Here is an 18476-nt window from a genome sequence, read left to right on the forward strand (position 1 = left end):
AATGCCATGTAATCGGAAGCAGAACTTATTATTTTTTTTTGGCTTTACCATTTTTTACTTTCCCACTCATAAGATAAATCTGAACAAAAAAGTTCCGCATTGCCTATTATCACTATTATTTTAAGCAGGTCCCAAACATCGACTCCAAATGCATAATTTTCAGGACAAAATGCATATTATTATTGCAAGGACTAAAATTCAATTATGTGAAATATGCCACCTTTTAAAAGTATGACGCACACACAATGTGCATGTACATTGTACATGTACATGTATAATCTTCCTGAATTCGCCATAATTTTGTAGCGCGATATGTGACAGAGGGACCCCCCCCCCTCCCCATTTTATGTTGGTCATTGTGTTGTTACCAGCATCGCAGGAATTCTTTTGAGATATCTAGGGGATGTGTTAGGTAACAAATAGTCTAGTGTGTATAGGGTATAGGAGATTGGGGGAGAGGGGGGGGGGGTACCCCTCTGTCCCATATCGTGCTGGGTATAGACTTCGCATCATCATTTTGCGCCTTGATCTCTCAAATTCGAAAGCTGTTATACGATTTCAGAAACATTTAATTTTCCCCCAATACTAATTAAAGCTTTGATTTGGGCTTTTTGTTTATATCATTGAGGTGTAGGCCTACACATTTCTAGCAACATGTGTTTTCCACCCGGACACGTGTGCTTCAATCAATAGGATGCTGCGCGCCCACGCAGCACTGTCGGCCTACATACATAAGGATCTGTATCTGTCTGCTCATTGTTTACTGAGGCTGTTGCTAGGTTACGGGTAAATAACTTTCACAGGCTTATGCCAGGCTGAGCGCTGGGGATCGGAGCGGGGATGCTGTAAAATGATGTAATGATGTAAAATGATGAAATCTCATGTCCGGAAAAGGCGTTTGGAAAGACAATAGGCCTATATTGATTTCACAAAGCATATTGTGTGAATTTCCCTGTTAATGTAGTCGCTACATAATGGCGCAGATTTTTTTTACTTCCCAAAACACATTACATGTACATGTATTAGGAAGGACCTTCCCATTGACACAACTGCACTTTCAGATTCATCATATTAGTTAGTTACAGGAGTGAATAAAGCCAAAAACGGCCAGGAAACTACTTAATAATTGATTTGTAAAAAAGAAAGAGAGAAAGAAAATTTCAGGCTGACTTTACGCAGTAATAAACGAGTGTAGGCCTACATTTAATTAAGGTGGTGTAATTTAGGCCTATTCTTATCTAGATTTGTTAGCGCTTGCGAGGCATAAGACTATGACAGTTTCACAATATAAATTTGTTTTATAAAGCTTACAATCAATGTCATCTCACTCAGAATTCCAAGAAGCCGGAGAAATCCATATAAAGGATTCCAGGTATACAATGGCTATTGAACTTATTAAATGGAATCGAAGGGCTATGCGCTCATACGTAACATGCAACCAACGCGCCCCGTGCAGCCGGACGGAGGACTTTCGGGCCAGTGTCCCGATCGGACGCGCCACCCCTTAATCCCACTACAAACCCTTCAGGGCATAAGTGGATCCTCTTTTGTCCAAAAACTTGAAAAGTCTTCTAATTGTGTCGCTAAGCCAAGTGCTCCCTGACGAGGCCAAGCACTCGAAGTATAGCTGCTAACAAAACACCGCTTACAAAACAGTTTCCGTAACTTCTGATTAAGCCTGATTTCCGGCGACATTCTGCCTAGCCTGTGGCGTAACTGCGATCCTATTTGAAGACGACGGCGGGGGGGGGGGGTATTTAGGAGTGGGCTTTCGTTTTCTGGAGGGCCAGGGGTGGGGGGGGGGCACTCAATGGATTTATAAAAAGCAAAATGCCATCATTTGCTTTCCCAAATGTCTGAGCGGGTGTGTGGATTGGGGGGGGGGGGGCGAAGCGGGCACAGGCCTGGGACCCTTGCTCACGGTACGTTTCGTGCATTTTGTTAATTTTCAAACTTTAGCCAAGAAAAATGCAATATTACTATAATGAACATTCTCGGAACAGAACTTCAAGGCAAAAGGTTTTGAAGACTGAATGCGTAGGTCGTAAGACAGTCCACTCAAAACCTCAGATAGACGACTCAGCAAAATCACATACTATTCGAGAGCAATTACAATGACAGAATGAACAACAAAAAAGATTGACATATAATATCAAATCCTTCGGAAATAAACTTTTTCGATATTCGCACTGCATTTTGGGTAAAGACAGATGACAACCCTGTCATTTTGTGAACAAACCTTTTTGGTGGAAATCCAGTGTACGTATTTTTCAGTTATATGCTCCTCGTTCTATTCCCGGAATTTAGTTATCATTTCACACAGTTTCACTTGTGCTTTAGAATAACAAGGCGGCGGGGGGAGGCCGCGGCTTCACCGCCTGTCGGCCGTTTCGCGGTCGAGCAACTCGTGAACACACGTTTGTTTTGGTGAAAATCGAGGATTTTCTTTTGTTCATCTTCCCTTTTCCTTTGTTTATACTCATACATTTTTGCAATAGCTCTCATTGGTTTGTACACGTTCTAATCGAGGTTGGCCTCGATTCGGTTCCTGTCCTCAATTCACCGATGATGTTGCACGTGTTTCCTCGATTAACACGCACACTCCACGCAGATACCCCTCTTCTTCTTTACAGTATGGCGGTGATTATTGTACATGTATATCAATGTAAAAAATTCTTAAAGTTTACGGGGATGGATGAATCAATACGAATCAATAAGGAATCACTGGCATCAAAGAACAATCAATAGTTTCTTCCTCAAAAAGAATTTTCCCCAAACAACTTAGTTTCCATACGAATTCGTAGCATTTGTTGTCTTCCAAGGGCTAAAGAGTGCGCCCTCATCCGGTGGTATTCTACGAGAACGGCAGCCATATGCCGCATGGTGGCGCTATGCAAGTTTTACAGTTGAACCTGCAGCTGCTGTTTTAGCGCCAGAGCCGCCGATAATTTAGAGGGCGCACTCTAGACAAGATGAAGTAGCTTCTTACCCTGTTAGTCAGTCGTAAGTTGTTTCGTGTGGCATTTCATTTTTTTTTTTCAATTTTCAGTACTCACACCATGATTTTTCATGTTAAATGTCAAAGTGTCTTCCAAAATCTTTCGTAAGCTGAGTAGGCCTCGCTGAACTCGGTGTAAGTTTTGTTTCTCCATATAGACGTATTGGTACATGTATTTATAAAAAATAAAGTAAACAAGAACTGTACGCTTGAAGGAACACGATTAAAAACTATCACTGATTGAGACCTTGGTGCGGTTTAGTATGGGTTTGTGAATGACTCTTTCATGATGTTGGCAAAACACGGTGTTACGCTATGTGCAGAGAGCCTGAAACACGAGTTTACTTAGAGCTCAGGGTAGTTAAAGTGCAGGTGAGTGATGAAACAATGATATTCTAACAACAGGAGGCGCTGTACAAGGCGGACGGGACTGTGCACGATTTGACACTAGGTGGCGCTGTTCATGGCGGGTTCTGTTGCCAACAGCGTCAGGGTGTACTGCACCAATTCAAGCCCCATTGAAAAGTGTGAATTCAACAGTCCAGGGCCATATAACATGCAAGCCGACATCACTGGGGTTTCTCAAACAAAAAAAATAATTATTGTTTTGTCCTCATCTTTCCATTTCATTAAATTTTTTGTGGGTTAGCCGATTACATTTTTAAATATTCACACCAAAAACAAACATAACCTCCCGAAAAGTGGTACTTCCCAAGCCTGCATGCAGCCATTTCACAAATGGCACCCCTCCACTTTCTCAGGTAAATATGACCCATTTTCAACCGTAATTTTATCAAGCCTGCCCTCAGACGGAAGCCCAAAAACCAGGGAGTTGATCCTCGGTTATATTTACACAATCACACCCTTTTTAAAGCCAAACGGTCTCCTTATTCAAATAAAAGTCGTGGGGCGCTTTTCATGCTAATGAGCTCGCGTAAAAATTCTCATTTAAATAGTACTGTGCACTTCACGTTTTTTTCAAACTAGGAACGACTCGAACACGAAATTTGATACGATTACAAGTTTCCACAAAACTTGTTAAAAACTTTAATTCAGCACAAGAAGAAAGTTGTTGCAGGATTCAAAGTTCTGGACACATTATTAAATGTTTAACACAATAGTGTCAATAATTAAGCCTAATTCGTGATAGAACCTCCGACGGTAACGACAAACGAAGACCTTTTCATTTGTAAGTAATTGCAGTATCGGCCGTTTCGTTTAGGGTAGGCCTACATTACTAATTATTGCCACCTGTTCAAAATGTCTTGAACTGAACTTAAGTAGCTGGAATCAATGGGCCAATTAATGGCGGACTGGTGGTACGTCCCGAGAGAGATTGCACAGTCCAAGGACTGCATCACGTGCTGGGAATGTACATTTACAATGGATGACGATTCACGTTAAAAACCCTCGGGAAAACCCGAGAAACCTGGTTTAGTCAGGTGAGAAACGAGGGTTACACACTGAAAAACAGCGATCACACATGATTTAACTCTAAAACACAGCAGGGGCAAATTTGGCATACTAGCATGGATTACCGTGGGTGGTACCCGTTTTGCGAATTTGCACAATAAAGCCGAAAACCACTGGAAATCATGATGGTATCAACAGTGTTCCAATAAAAACGATTTCTGAAAATGGATCTGCACTCCAACACGAACGCAAATGCTATGTGTACAGGCCCCTCTCTGTCTTTTCAGTTGCTTTTGTGGGTAGAGGACTTGGTCCGTTTAACTTCAGCCAAGCAGAGGTATCAAATGCTGGTAACGGAGGGAAAGAGACACTGCGTCGCTCACGGCTTCAAAGTACATGCTTTGGTGTTTACACTGATGATAGCTTTCGGCCTGTTACCAAAAAAAAAAAAAAAATGAGAAAGAACTGGTTGTTTTTGGCCTAATAATACCCCTCCTCGTTTGAAAGAGACTGATGGCACCAATAACAACACATGTATACCCTAAAACTAATGTTGCAGAACAAAACAAAATTGCGCTTATGTGGAATAGCAACAACAGAAACACGAAATTTGTGTCACAATTTGGTTCATGCAGAAATATGATAGGTGCTAGGTATAAACTTACAGCTTAACATTTGGGATACAGTTCGCGGAACAAGACAATATGGCTCCCTCTGATCCAAACTTAGCTTTTGGATAGGGCTCCAGTTTCAAGTTTGCAGACTGTACGATAAGGGTATGATCTGTAACTGTAGACAAAAGCCCAACAAACTCGGTCTCTTACCTGTTTATCATGGCGTGGCCATTCCTGTTGAACATTGCGACGAAGTCGGATGTCTTACTTGACCGTTCTCCCAACTGAAAGTGTAGCTGAGCTTTTTTCTGTTGCGCGTTTCTGTTAGAGGAAATTGTTGACGTGAATCATTAAAGGGCCCTCGATACCATGCATACAATGAGCGCTTTTTGGTAATCGCGTATTAAATGTATCATACCAAACAATTCCGAGCAACCTAACAAAAGTTACTAAATTACAACCAAGCAGAATTATGTTTATATATACACTGATCTGTACTTTTAGACATAATTTAAAGTAGTCCAACAAAAATTGGAAAAGGAACTACATGTATTTGAAGTGTTGTGAAAAAGGACACTCTGTTTTAAGTTCCCAAAGAGAATACTGAATAAGGTAATACATACACCTATTACAAATGTATAGTAACATCTTGATAACTCAAAACAACAGTCAAACACAGAATCCATTGCCTTCAGTAGTATAACAATGATATGCAACTCTGCCTAACTCAAAACGCTGCTTACTGAAGTCAAATTTTGAAGCTGTTCCCTTGAGGTTTGACTTATCAAGATGTCACTGTAGTAGGCATTATCCCAGAAGGTTAAGAGAAACAAAACGTATTCATTTCTAACACTCCATGTAATTTGGCACCACATAATACTGCATAATGTCAATGATCGCCCCAAAAACATGATACAGATATGCTGATTGAGGTCTATGAAGAATTGCGGTATGAGAACTGTAAACAAAAAACAAAAAAATACGAAATCGAGTCCCACTTTTCACTGCAAATGAGAATGGTGCGGAGAATGTGACGAAACGATCGATATGGTCAACACACATCAAATAATTTATATACAATAATTCATTGAAAATAGATGATGAAAAGATGGTGAAAAGCGGTAACTTCTGCTGATGACACACTGCACACGTGCAATCACTTTAAGAAAATACTGCGGCTCAGCGGTTCAACCAAAAATCACATTATCAACTCGTGTCTTCACACCATGCCAGGAAGGGCCATTTCTCAAACCCGGGCTTCGGATCCGTCACAGTCGGACAAATCTCAGCAAAATCTAATGCCGAAGTTTGAGAAATGCCCCATATCATCAAAGCACTAATTGACACTGTCCATTCAAACGCACACATCACAGTTAAATCACTAAACTCACGTGACGGCATGAGTGTTAGAGGTACTGACGTGGCTGACGATGATTGGTTGGTGCGAGGGTTAGTTTGTTGGTGGCTAATCCCTCCAGTGTTCGAACCGGACGGCGCAGTTCTACGTGCAGGGCAGAGGGAATTGGAATCGTACTAACATCATATTTGATTGATAGATATGTGAACGATCTTTATATCTCATTATATGAGTCACACAAAGGTCTCTCGGAAGCTAATCTTCATAATGCTTGTTTGTTTCTTTTGTGGATGTAATTGTATAATATGCATGCATCAACCGGGTGTTGTTAATACCAATGTTGATGGAATACTGCAAAATTTCAACAAGTAATACTTTTTTTTAAATATAATATTCACAAAATAATAGTTTTCTTAAAAATTATATTAGCAAACAATTATTTGTTTGGCTTTCTACAGAGCTGAAAATGCCCATGCTTTCGATCAATAATTTCTGACCCTCGGTGATATATCAAAAGACGGTTCAGACAGGCATAAACGAAGGCCAGAACACAATTTCCATTTTCTTTCGAGGCTTAACAACTCAAGAAAGCTATACAATATACACGCTGCGAAGTCCTGTTTAGGTGCAGTTAGTTTAAGCACTTTGATTGGTTTATTTTGTAATTCAGCTTACGTTGTTCGCTGCTGCTTTATCTGGCTTTCTAAATGCTCCTTCCAAACGTAGGCGTTGTTGATGCTTCGCTCTGATTGGTTGCTTCGCCCTGAGGACGCCCTCTCCCGGTGACCTCGCACAGGTTGACCCTTTGACGAGTACCTCGGAAGATTCTTAACGTCAGTGGACTACGTAATATCAAATTTCAGAATGGTAGTACATGTATCAAAATTATAATAAGTCCAAGTATTACCAAGAAAAAATAACGTCAAAGCAACTAATTACGCCTCAACTGTTGTTTGAGAAGCATTTTTCTCTGACTAACATGAATTGTAGTTGCATGTACTCTTGACTCGACGAAACGACGAGGGCCAGCTGGCTAAACGTTTGTAAAATAAAATAAACGTTACAGAAAAAACCTCTTCAGTAAAGGAAAACTAATTACGTTAACTTTTTTATGCCCTCGTAATGATTTGTTCCTCGTCATGTTTCACCAAGAGGAACGCTAGACATGTGATGGAATTTTGCGTCGAGGAGAACAATGTAAATATCAGAATTGGGTTTTAATTTCCACCGACGTTACCCTTATAAAGCAATGTACACTAAGTGCTGTCTGTGAGCTTCTGAAAAAAATCACAGGTTTACTCATGATTTAACTTTAAAAACAGGATACAGTTCACAACAAAGATGTCGATGGAGGCAAACTCCAACATCAAATCAGTGTCAATCACGATACACCACTCACTTGTGAATTGGAAGAGTGTGCGAAGAGGTAGTAATGTTGACCGTGCATTTTCTTATGGGCACTCTCGACTGCTCGCTGTAGGGGTGTCTTGCCTGCTGGACGAAAACCAGGAGAACCTCGATGCTAAAAAAGGAAAAACAGTTTAAAATAACCTAACATTTGTTTCAAACTACATGTACATGCAAAGGTTATCGAAAGTTTTAATTATCAGATTTAGATTTTATCTTTAAATAATCTTTAAATAATCTTCTTTCCGTCGTATAAACGATCATTTGACAAGTTACTTTCAAGCCAAATTGAAGCTGAAGCAGTTGAAGTCTCTGAATTTTGCGTGCCATTTACAAACCGTTTTGGTACTGCATGACATGGCACAATTTTGTACGCAGTGTAGCTATATGCGAAAATCAGAGTAGACTCAGTATCGCATATTTGCTACAATTTTACCATACAGTGACACTGATCATTAATTACCTGCTCAGATTTAAAAAAATATTTGTTGCGAAAGTAAAACTTTAGTGAGAAAGAAAGACACAAAGACATCATCTTAGAAAAGTTGGAAAGAATGGAAAACATCAAAGGGGAAAATGGAAAAGAAACTTAAGATGGGAAGAAGACTGAGTAAAGGGAAAAGACAAAATTACAATGTTTTAAAGGCAATATTATTAATATATTACGTGTATTATTACTATTATTTTTTAATTCCGAAAGACACAAAGTTATCCCTGTCGGAAAAGTGCAGAGGAAGGTATTGTTGTAAAAGACAAGGATGTGAAAACTCTAAATCCTCGTGATAACACGTGTGCTTGGTGGCTCGGTCCGCGAGCAGCGAGGACTCACCGGGGAGGGGTTGGAGTTGGCCGCTAGCTTCCTGCCCAGGACTACGGACGCGACACGCTCAACCTGCCGTGATCTCGCGGTCGGTGGCTTTGAGAAGCGAGTCCAAAGGGTGCATCGTGAAAAGAGAAATGCTTCTTTCAAATAATGGTCATTTTTATGCCTTTTGTTTTGCAGGTGAGTAGCAAGCACAAACTTGGGATTTAGTTCTCGCTGAACGGCAGTCAATATATTACGAGTTCGCCATAAAGCTAGTGCCACCGCATAAATTAGTAAATCGCATTTTGTGAAGACATGCATAAAAATACTGAGAGGAAAACACACTTCTTTCATCAACGACACTTTTTTCTTTTTTGGAGCATCTGAGATACATGAAGTAAGCCTTGAAAATGTTTGTGAAAGGCGAGATTTTGCCGTGGAAGATTAATTTTGTTGTTAGCAACAATTACAATACACTTAGTCAAGAAGTTACACACGTACGCAAGATTTTTTTTAATCATCCTTTTGGCGCAAACTGCTACAGAAAGAAAACCAGTGATCAAAAGCCATTGTGAAAAGGGTAAATTATTTGCTCATTTCTCGATCTTACTCCGCCCTATGAACAGACCATTTTACACATAGACACGGCATACGCTGTACCACGTATAGAAGGAAACGCGGAGCAGCTACTAAGTTAAGCACAGAGTTGGGTTATGGGCGTTACGACATCAAAGAAACAAGAACCACACAGCAGCAGGAATTACTACACAAAGGGAAAGATAGGTATCAAAGTCAGACTGGTTTTAAGAAGTAAGATCTATCTTCTCAGCTACAGACTACAAGGTTAGACTGCCTCGACGCCACAATGTTCATGTAACCCGTCACCTATAACCACTGCCCTACCTTGCTGGTCCGAGTTGGTCGCTGTTCACCGGAATCAACCCGTCCTTTGCTACGCTTTTCCGTCTTAAGGTAAAGCATGGGGATTAATGGTAAAGTTGACTACGGTTAAGATCAGGAGTTAAATAGTTCAACTGGTATTGATGATCACGATGGCGAATTATCTCATCTTATATATGGGATATTCACGCGACTGTGCCACAGGTGTGTCCACCTTACATGTATTTAATACATGTAACAGGAGGTGCACTTCGCTGGTACACACGTCGTTCAGTTCGCGAGTCTTGTACAAGAATCGATGGCTACCAGGAAGTGTCCCTCCTTAACTAAATGCTATTTCATCCATTGGGTCATATCATTCATTACACAGACATCTTATATTCGACTCTTTTCTGCTTATATATCTGCGATAAAGCTCAAAGAACTGTACTGTTAAGGTATGTCATTTAATTATGCACGTCTTTAACTGGCCGCAGGAAAAGGGTATTGCTGATGGTCCATTGTTTTGGTCGCATGACTCGCAAAACGCAAAATTCATTAAAGATTTACTTGTGGCGAAAATATCAATGTGGCGTAACTTAGGGTGTGATTAGTAGAGAGTGTTAGTACGTCAAGCCATGCAAGGCCCAGAATAGAGGTATACACACTACCTGTGGGATATTGGCCATAGGCAGCTCTGCCGCATCGCGATCGCACCTCGATATTGCACACTGTAGGGGTTTCTGAAAAATCCGGTCAGCAAATCGGTCAGAAAAGAATATCATTAGAATGTAGGAATACACAACCAAACCAAACAGTCCATGAAACCACTCACATAGAATTCCTCCCCCCCCCCATTAATTACGCGAAAAGTAATAAAAAATTTGGTAAGAAATAAATTTAACCCACACCAAATCACACAAGATGCAAATTCATCACATAAGATATTGTTGTCCGGAAGCACAGCCAGAAATCCCAGTTTGTAATATTGTTCGTGTATTGAGGTTTTAAAAACTTGCTTAAGAAAAGTCATCCAAGAGAAACAAATGTGTATCATTTATATACAATCTTCAAATTCGTGGATATGAACAAGCGTGAAAGGTGAAGGAGTAGAAATGACAGAGGCCGTGTTTGGAAATGTGCCAAAGTGTATTGTGTTCAAACAGAATAAGCAGTTCCAGAAAAATTACGCTGGAAAAATATTAATCCACACTTCGAAAATAATTTGAGCTTCGAAAATAATTTGAGCTTTATTGTTTAGAAGTGGACAGTGAATCGGGACCCCCTTCCCCCATGTTCTCCAAAAGCACAACCAAGAAGTTCAGTGTGATAGAAGGAGTTCCGTTCCGTGCAATATCGGAATCCGTGCAAGGGTGATGGTTTCTGAGATGCAGCCGCCACCGAACACCCAAACCTTTTTTATGGACTTACGAGGCCATCGTAGGTCCACAATGAGGTACTGTTCTTAATCAGGTCTAGAATTCGTTGCTGATGCTAACGATAAAAATCAGGGTTAATACAAAATTGATGATGACAACTTAATTGAAAATACACGAGCAGCCAGAAAGGCCAGACAGCTTAATTCCCTCGAAGCTGAATCAACATCCTTAAGGCTGTCGATATCGATAAATAGAAACTAAATTATGGCAGAGTGTTGTCTGCAGTGGATTAATGTGAACTACACACTGCCGCCAGGTGAACTTCTATTTAAAGGCAAGCTTACAACAAAAACCTGAAGAGACTATCAAATGTATGATCTTCACTTTACAAAACTAATATAAATCATTCGCCACATTCTGATCCGATTTTGTTTTGGTTTAAAAATATGTGGTTTGTTTGTACATACAGGTATTATAAACTAGTGACTCAAGTCTACAACTTCGTTTAACCTGTCAAAATGCAAAGATCAGGGTAGTTTATGCAAGAAATACAAACCTTTAGTATTTTTGCGTCATCCGTAGCAGCAGCGCTTGTTGTGCTCTGTCCGTCGCCACTCACTACAGGCGAGCCCTGCCTCATCATAACGCTATCCCCGGTAGATGTACTATCTAACGTAGGAGCGGCTGATACCACCGAGTTACCTGATGAGACTGAGGGCAGAATGGACCTGGAAGTCTCTTTAGTTCTGGCACCATTCGGGATCGTTCCCGTGAGTCCACGATGAGATTCTATTGCACTGTCGCCCTGGAACCACGGAGATATGGTGTCCTTGTGATCGCCGACGGTGATGTTGCCCGTGAGTGCCTTGTACACGTTCGGGTCTCGCTCGGTGTCACCCGCCGGGCCGAGACGGTGAACGATCCGCGGGCTGCTGGACAAGAGATCCCCCACGCTCATGGAACCTGAATTCGGTAAATCGAAGTTGAGTCTGCCGGACACGCTGGTCCGTTTCAGCCTTTCCTCGACAAGCCTTAGAACCGATGATTTGTCAGCTTCTGGTCGAGAATTAGTATTGTTTGCTTCATCTTGCGGGGGAGAACTTGGATTAGACAACCTGGCATAGTTGGGAGGAGAAGGCGGCATGTCGAACGTGAGGCGCTTCGTATCGAGTGAAGACTTGGCGGCAGAGTTTCGTATCGCTACGCGGCGCATATGCGGGGACCGCTTTGTGCTATCTCCCCTCAACTTCGCCGAGGCTATTTTCCTGCTTTTCTGCTCGGTCCTGTCTTGCACTCGCGATGCCGGTGCGCTTCGCGTGCCACCGACCGGGCGAGCTGGAGCACCGTCTCCCCCGGACAACTGGCCATCGCTGCCAGAGCCAGGTGGGCTTTCCCCGTCCAAACGCTCGGGACACTCGGACGCCGTGTACGCTGTCGAAATTGGACGTCCTACCATTGAACTACCGCTTGCTTCGCTTTTCGCATCGTACCGTCCGCTGTCATCTCCAGAACTCTTAGGTTCGCTCGCCTTGTGTTTCGCACCTGAATGGACCCCTTCGTTCTTTACCGGACTTTTAGTTTTACTTGGTACCGAGGCTTTCAATTTTGCCTTAGTCTGTTTCACAGGCGGGCTAGGAGCCTTAGGGGGCGCACTTTCGACGGGTTTAAGATTGGCTGAGAGACTATCGCTGACGAACTCTTCAAAATCGGGGATTTCTGGGCAGTGATTGCTGGTCCAACAGAGATAGACCTCCATGCCATCTGGAGTAACTTTGGCAGCGTCTGAAAAAGTAAAATGCAAATCACATGATTTATTTAATTTTTCAGAAGATAAATGCCAAAAAAGTTGACTGACTTTAATTTCAGCATTTAAAATTACAACTGCACATTAGAAAATCTTTAAATTGACACCTGCTTTCAAAAACTGCATGGCCTGCCGCTTTTGGTTTAGTGCCGGTATTTTCCGCCCTTTTGATCGACGTCCAAAACCTAACCCCTAAACGAAATCGACAAAAACTATTCAAAAACAAATTTGGCGACTCATCGGGATCATATTTGTCACATTATAAAAATACCACTCAAACGTCAATGTGCTGGAAGAAGGTACAAAGGTCGAGTCAGCCGCGCGGACAATTTATTATTTTCGAACAAGTATTTTTTTTCATTTCTATAGTGTGACGCTTTGCGTCTAGTGGCGACGGTTAGAATTATTTGTTGTCCCTTTACCACCTCGTAGTATCGAGTAGTGTATGGTGAATACTAATTACCGCAGTCGAGTTGGTACTGTAAACAATGCGTGGGGGAGTTCTCGTATGAAGACGTCCACTTCAAACATGAATACAAGCGAGGCCAAGTCCAATATAGGTATATGAATTTAATTTCCCTCAAAAAGCTAAACATATTCTCACTATATAGGTGCATGTTGTAAGACGTAAGCTGCTACGATTGTTCTTAAGGGCGTGTTGTTTTAATTTTTAGTAGTCGTCTTCTTTCTTTTCTCTTATGGAATCAATTTGCGTTGGACTCAAATGAACAAGTGTGTAGCGGCTTGGGCACATTGGATAAGATTATCACTGGATAGACGCAATGAAGAAAAACTCCTGGGATTATTTTTACCAATAGACAGAGAAAAAAATCACGCATTCTTTACTGAATATAATTTGTACGTCAGGTGCACGAAATAGCAGAATCGTAAATATTAATTGGCTGTCCACGAGGGAAGGAAGATGTTATTTGATCCTACCTTTCTTCCTCTTGTTATTCTTCTTCGACCACAAGTCAATATCTGAGAAGACAAAAATATATTTACATATTCTAGAGTAACAAACAATTCGTGAATATTGCATGATATAGGTCTACACTCATTGATTGCGGGAATGCCTTCAGAGCGCATACCATAGCAAGTGTATACGAGTGTGCTCTAATGAGACACGTATAGGCCTACTTGAAGCAAATTATGGAGGCAGGTGTCATGGTGATGCTTCTAGCACGCTCACAGTTATTGCACATCACAAAAACGAAATTGAAGTTTATACGTTCACGGCTTTAGTTTGATAAATTGCCGCGTTTGCGGTTGGGCGAGATTTGTACTTGATATTTGACCAACCGAGGGTAAACTGCAAGATGGCATTAAATACAAACCGCACGATGACACCTAACGTAAACCGAAAGATGAAATTAAATATAATTTACAAAATACGGATCCTAACATGTGGGGGTGGTTGACATATGAGAAATCACAATTTGTTGACCTTTATGTTTTAAATCTAAGTCAGAGCTTGTTTGTATACTTCCCAAGCTAGAAGGAACTGTATCGAAATCAATTTTCTGTTAAATAAAAAGTCTTAAGAGCTTTTAACTCTATGACAATTTATCTCAACGCAATGATAAACACTCGTAACTTGATCACAATAATGTATGGGTCCTGAACAATCCCCGACACCAAGTTTCTAAGAACTGAAAGACCGGGTGTATGAGGTACTAACGAAAAAACAAAAACAAAATCACCATCTATCGAAATCACGATACCATATTTCTTCAGACTTATTCTCATCTTCATTTCAGTTCCCGTTGAAAAGGTTAACTCAAATCTGGCCCCGTTTCGTCCCGAAAACATTTTTCAAAATGTCAATGGTTCTTAAGGATCTTACCGATAGTTTCAATATCTTGCTCTGCGCTAAGGTCATCCTGCCAACCTCGAAGGGGCTCCCACACCTCCACCTTTGACCTGGTGTGAACAAAAATCAGAATTATCATATTTCCTTCATCACGTCCTGCATATACGTCAACCCCTACATAAATAATCATAGAAATGAGAGTTTATGTTGAGTTTCGCGTTGCCAGAACACCTGTAGTTTTTTAGTTACCAAAATAAAGGGCCACTACTCATTTTCTGAAACCGGTACATTTCTATTCTTTAAAAAAAAAAAAAAAAAACTGCATATACTTCTCTAAAGGGAAGTAAATAGTTGCTGTCAATGTAGTGAGAGTTTGGGACAGGAAAGTGTGAATCCAGTGAAACATATTTCGAGTAGTTTGAGCAAGTTATTGTTTTTGGCGATACTATTGACTATAACGATATACCCACTGTTGAGATACATGTTTGACGTCCAACCAAGCCTGCTGACAAATGCATGTACACCAATCAATTTAAACGGTGTTACATGGACGGCCGATCGATAGCCCATTCATGCTTGTCTTTTTTATTCATCTGTATTCCATGTAACCCAGCAAGGAACCATAATGGTGGTAAGTAAGTGGAAATCCTTGAGACATTGTTGTGAGATGCATCAAATAGCATGCATCAAATAGCCCTACGCAATGCAGCAATTAACTAATATTATTCCAATTTTGCTCCATCGCTTTGTTGAATGCCTTTCCCCTGATATGCACAGTTTACTTTTTCTAAATCCAATGGATTCATTGCTAGATGGTTTGCAAGAATTGGCCACATCGTTGAGAGGTACATGTGTATATCAACAATTTTTTAATGCTATATTTACAAGAGGCCAACCATAACAGATCGGAAAGTGTTCATGCATTCAAGGTTTCAAACCGAAAGTTTGGAAACACAGAGAGGGATTTGCAGTTCGACTCCTACATTTTTTTTTAAAACATTTTTTTTGGTTTTTAGTCAACTTTATTAATTGTGCCTCTCTCCACTGTAGCCCCTCCAACTTCATGTTTGTGCCTACCCCGTTCGACTTGATCCACTTTCAATATGTTATCAGTATACATGTACATGTAGGCATACAGCAGCTGAAATACTATCTATTCGAACGAATACAGAACAAAAAGTCATACGATTTGCTATTTGTACCGGGAACCCTTCTACGTGTTTCAACTGCCGGATACAAACTATCGTTGAGGTCGAATGGCTCACTTTACATCGCTACAGGACACGGTACATGCTTCCCACAGTAACCTATGAGCTCTGGGTACACACAACTTGACCTCTATGCACACCATCAATGGTAATATAACTAGCGTTCACTGTTTTCTTTGCGATTTTTTAATGAAAAATGATCACTGTTGTGTTTATCTGTGGTAAATAGCCGTGTTTGGTCCCGTCCTAGACGTGTCACCGACACCTTGCGAACCATTCGTTGTTGCAGTGATTCGTGCATTTCACTGATGAGATCACGATAACATATAGCGGAATATATAATAGCAAAATCTTATGCTGAATTTGAACATTAAATAACAGCAAATCGTTTTTTATGAGGTTACGAATTAATTTGTAAAAAGGTAAGCTATGCTGGGCTGAACGGATTTCTCAGACACGTTAGAACATTTTAGATTCTTTAATCCGTATATATGAATTGCAATAAACAAAAGTTTCATCGCATGAACCTTAACATTCATTTTTAAATGCGAGGGCAACTTTGCATTAAGATTATCAAATGATATTGTCAGTTAAAAAATGGCCGTGGTAACACAGGTACATTCGGTGCACAAGTGGGTTTTAACATAAAGAGAAGGTATGAAAGCATCTAAGTTTTGAGGTCTTCAGTAATACATCCAGTCTGAGACTTACCTTGTTGGTGTTTTGCCTTTCTGCGAGGCCGCATTGGACGGCGGATGCCTGTGATGGGACGGTGCAGATTTACTCGGGGCATGCCACATGATGGTGGGGATCTGCAGTCTAAAGACGATGCAGTAAATACTGTTGGCCCCGCTACCACGGTACTAACATACTAGATAGACCATGGCATTTCTGCAGTCCATATGGGAGAATAAGAAGAGACCATCGTGCATACACACGCACACCTGCAGCACAGGTCTATACTGCGTAAGCTTTTCCATTCACACGAAACAGTCCTTCATCTTCCATCGTTCAGTAATCTCACTGAAGTGATTGTCAAAACCCACCACAAGCTGACGAGATCGACATTTCTATAACCAGCTTTGGCAAGTGGAACAAAAACCTGAGGCGTGACCGCTGATCTCTGGAATAATCATCGGTGATTTCGCTGTCCTTTGACGTACCGTGTTGCGACCGTCAACTCTCGACAGTGTCAACGAGCTTGAGCGGCGGTTGTTATGCGTAGCTCGGCACGCTGTGTGTCCCCGAAATGGCGTTCTATTGTCATCCAATCCATTGTAAACACTTGATTCAGACGACCTTTTGTACGCCTCAATAGCGCTGATCAGACGGAGAAATGTTGCACACATTGGACTATATACTTTCGATAACGGTTCAATGATCAGTTTAAACTTAAGTGTGGGAGCCCTTGAAAATGTGAGGGCTTTTCTTATAATACTCGCGACCAACGGGAAGCGAGTTAAGGATGGGGGGGATCCACCTTTACATGGATTCGATTTCATTAATTTTACTCCATTTGCACGAATCAGGAATTAAAATGGACCTATTTTTTAAGTATGGGGGGGGGGGGGAGATCCACCTCTACATAGATTCGATTTCATTAATTTTACTCCATTTGCACGAATCAGGAATTAAAATGGACCTATTTTTTTAAGGATGGGGGGGGGGGAGATCCACCTCTACATAGATTCGATTTCATTAATTTTACTCCATTTGCACGAATCAGGAATTAAAATGGAGGCGACAATTTTGGGGGCAAAGACTTGGGGGGGGGGGGGATATGGGGGTATGGGGGGGGGGGGGTTGCCGGATTAAGTTTGTGAGCCCAGGCAGTGTGATGGGTCCCACGCAAAACAAAAAGACATGACTTCAAGTTCGTCTCCACGTATCGTTGCCCAACTTCTTCATTAACGAGCTTGTACTTTCCGTTCTATTACCGAATCTCCGACCAAAAACTATACTTCGTTTTGGCTATAGGACCTATTATTTCTAGCAATACAACAATTACTTTGTATTTTCTTTCGAATTAAAATAAAGCCGTCAACGTTTAGTCAAATTGTTCAGTTGCAGCTAGACAATAATTTAGTTATCCTTGGAATCAAGCTACTTGCATGGCGGATCTGTTTCTACAAAGAAATCATAACAAATGCTGGCTACTGACATTTGGGGAGTCGAAATTTAAGAAAAACGGAGGACGTTTCGTCATGACGCATGACATTGTGACAGCTTATAATTAGTCCGACCCTGTGTTTTTCCTTTACTGCATATTTTCCCCTGGCAAGAGCTAAAAAAGGTCTTCTTCATACATCAGTTTAAATGCTTGATGTTATTATTACTATTATTATTTATTCGGCCAAATTACAAAAAACAACAACAAGCAATCCACAAAAATAAACAAAACTAAACAAAAACAACCCAATCCAAGCTGGCCAGGATTGACAAAAGTGTAATAAAAAACTGTGACTCGAAAGCATGTCAATTTTATTTGTTTATTTATTTAAACGTCTGTGTAAACGGTAACCCATTCAACCAAGATTATTTTTCAAGGGGCTGTGTTGTTTAAAAATCGGGCAATATAGGCTGCAAATCATAATCAGTAATTCAAGACATAAACAAAATAAGAAGAAAACTTAATCCAGGGTTCGAAATTAGCGGTAGCCCGCCAGCTATGCTAGTCAAAAAAACGGCGGGCTAGTCAAACTATTCCTTTAGTAGCCCGGCTGGCGAAACTTTATGGGATACGCCAAAGATGAAAGGACAGGAAAAAATAAATCATTAAAGTCAGAAAGCAAACCTGTA

The 18476-nt window shown here is 40.9% G+C and overlaps 1 protein-coding gene across 13 annotated transcripts; it reads right to left on the reverse strand.

The window, feature by feature from the left end:
• Positions 1–4004: 4004 nt before the first annotated feature.
• LOC119737641 lies at positions 4005–16922 on the reverse strand. Of its 13 annotated transcripts, none has more exons than XM_038212115.1 (13): positions 16389–16922; positions 14503–14579; positions 13596–13637; positions 11409–12634; positions 10905–10967; positions 10145–10216; positions 9498–9560; positions 8619–8705; positions 7782–7904; positions 7058–7224; positions 6417–6526; positions 5236–5346; positions 4005–4842 (listed from the first exon to the last, which is right to left on the reverse strand). In XM_038212115.1, the coding sequence occupies exons 1-12, from the start codon at positions 16475–16477 to the stop codon at positions 5243–5245; spliced, it is 2223 nt and encodes a 740-aa protein (XP_038068043.1). In that variant the 5' UTR covers positions 16478–16922; the 3' UTR covers positions 4005–4842; positions 5236–5242. The 13 variants fall into 13 exon arrangements, with proteins under 13 accessions (XP_038068043.1, XP_038068042.1, XP_038068047.1 ...); XM_038212114.1 differs by having other exon boundaries at positions 10142–10216; XM_038212119.1 differs by lacking the exon at positions 8619–8705 and having other exon boundaries at positions 10142–10216; positions 16389–16921.
• Positions 16923–18476: the final 1554 nt, after the last annotated feature.

The sequence above is a fragment of the Patiria miniata genome, unplaced genomic scaffold (assembly GCF_015706575.1).
Source record: "Patiria miniata isolate m_02_andy unplaced genomic scaffold, ASM1570657v1 HiC_scaffold_3, whole genome shotgun sequence".
NCBI classification, from domain to species: Eukaryota; Metazoa; Echinodermata; class Asteroidea; order Valvatida; family Asterinidae; genus Patiria; species Patiria miniata.

Coding starts and splice junctions, on each gene's coding strand:
- LOC119737641 (XM_038212114.1), bottom strand. CDS start 16,477: ATGTGGCATGCCCCGAGTAAATCTGCACCGTCCCATCACAGGCATCCG. Junction 9,561..10,141: donor TGGCCAATATCCCACAGGTA/GTGTGTATACCT, acceptor CTTTACCTTAAG/ACGGAAAAGCGTAGCAAAGG. Junction 7,225..7,781: donor CACACTCTTCCAATTCACAA/GTGAGTGGTGTA, acceptor GATATTACGTAG/TCCACTGACGTTAAGAATCT.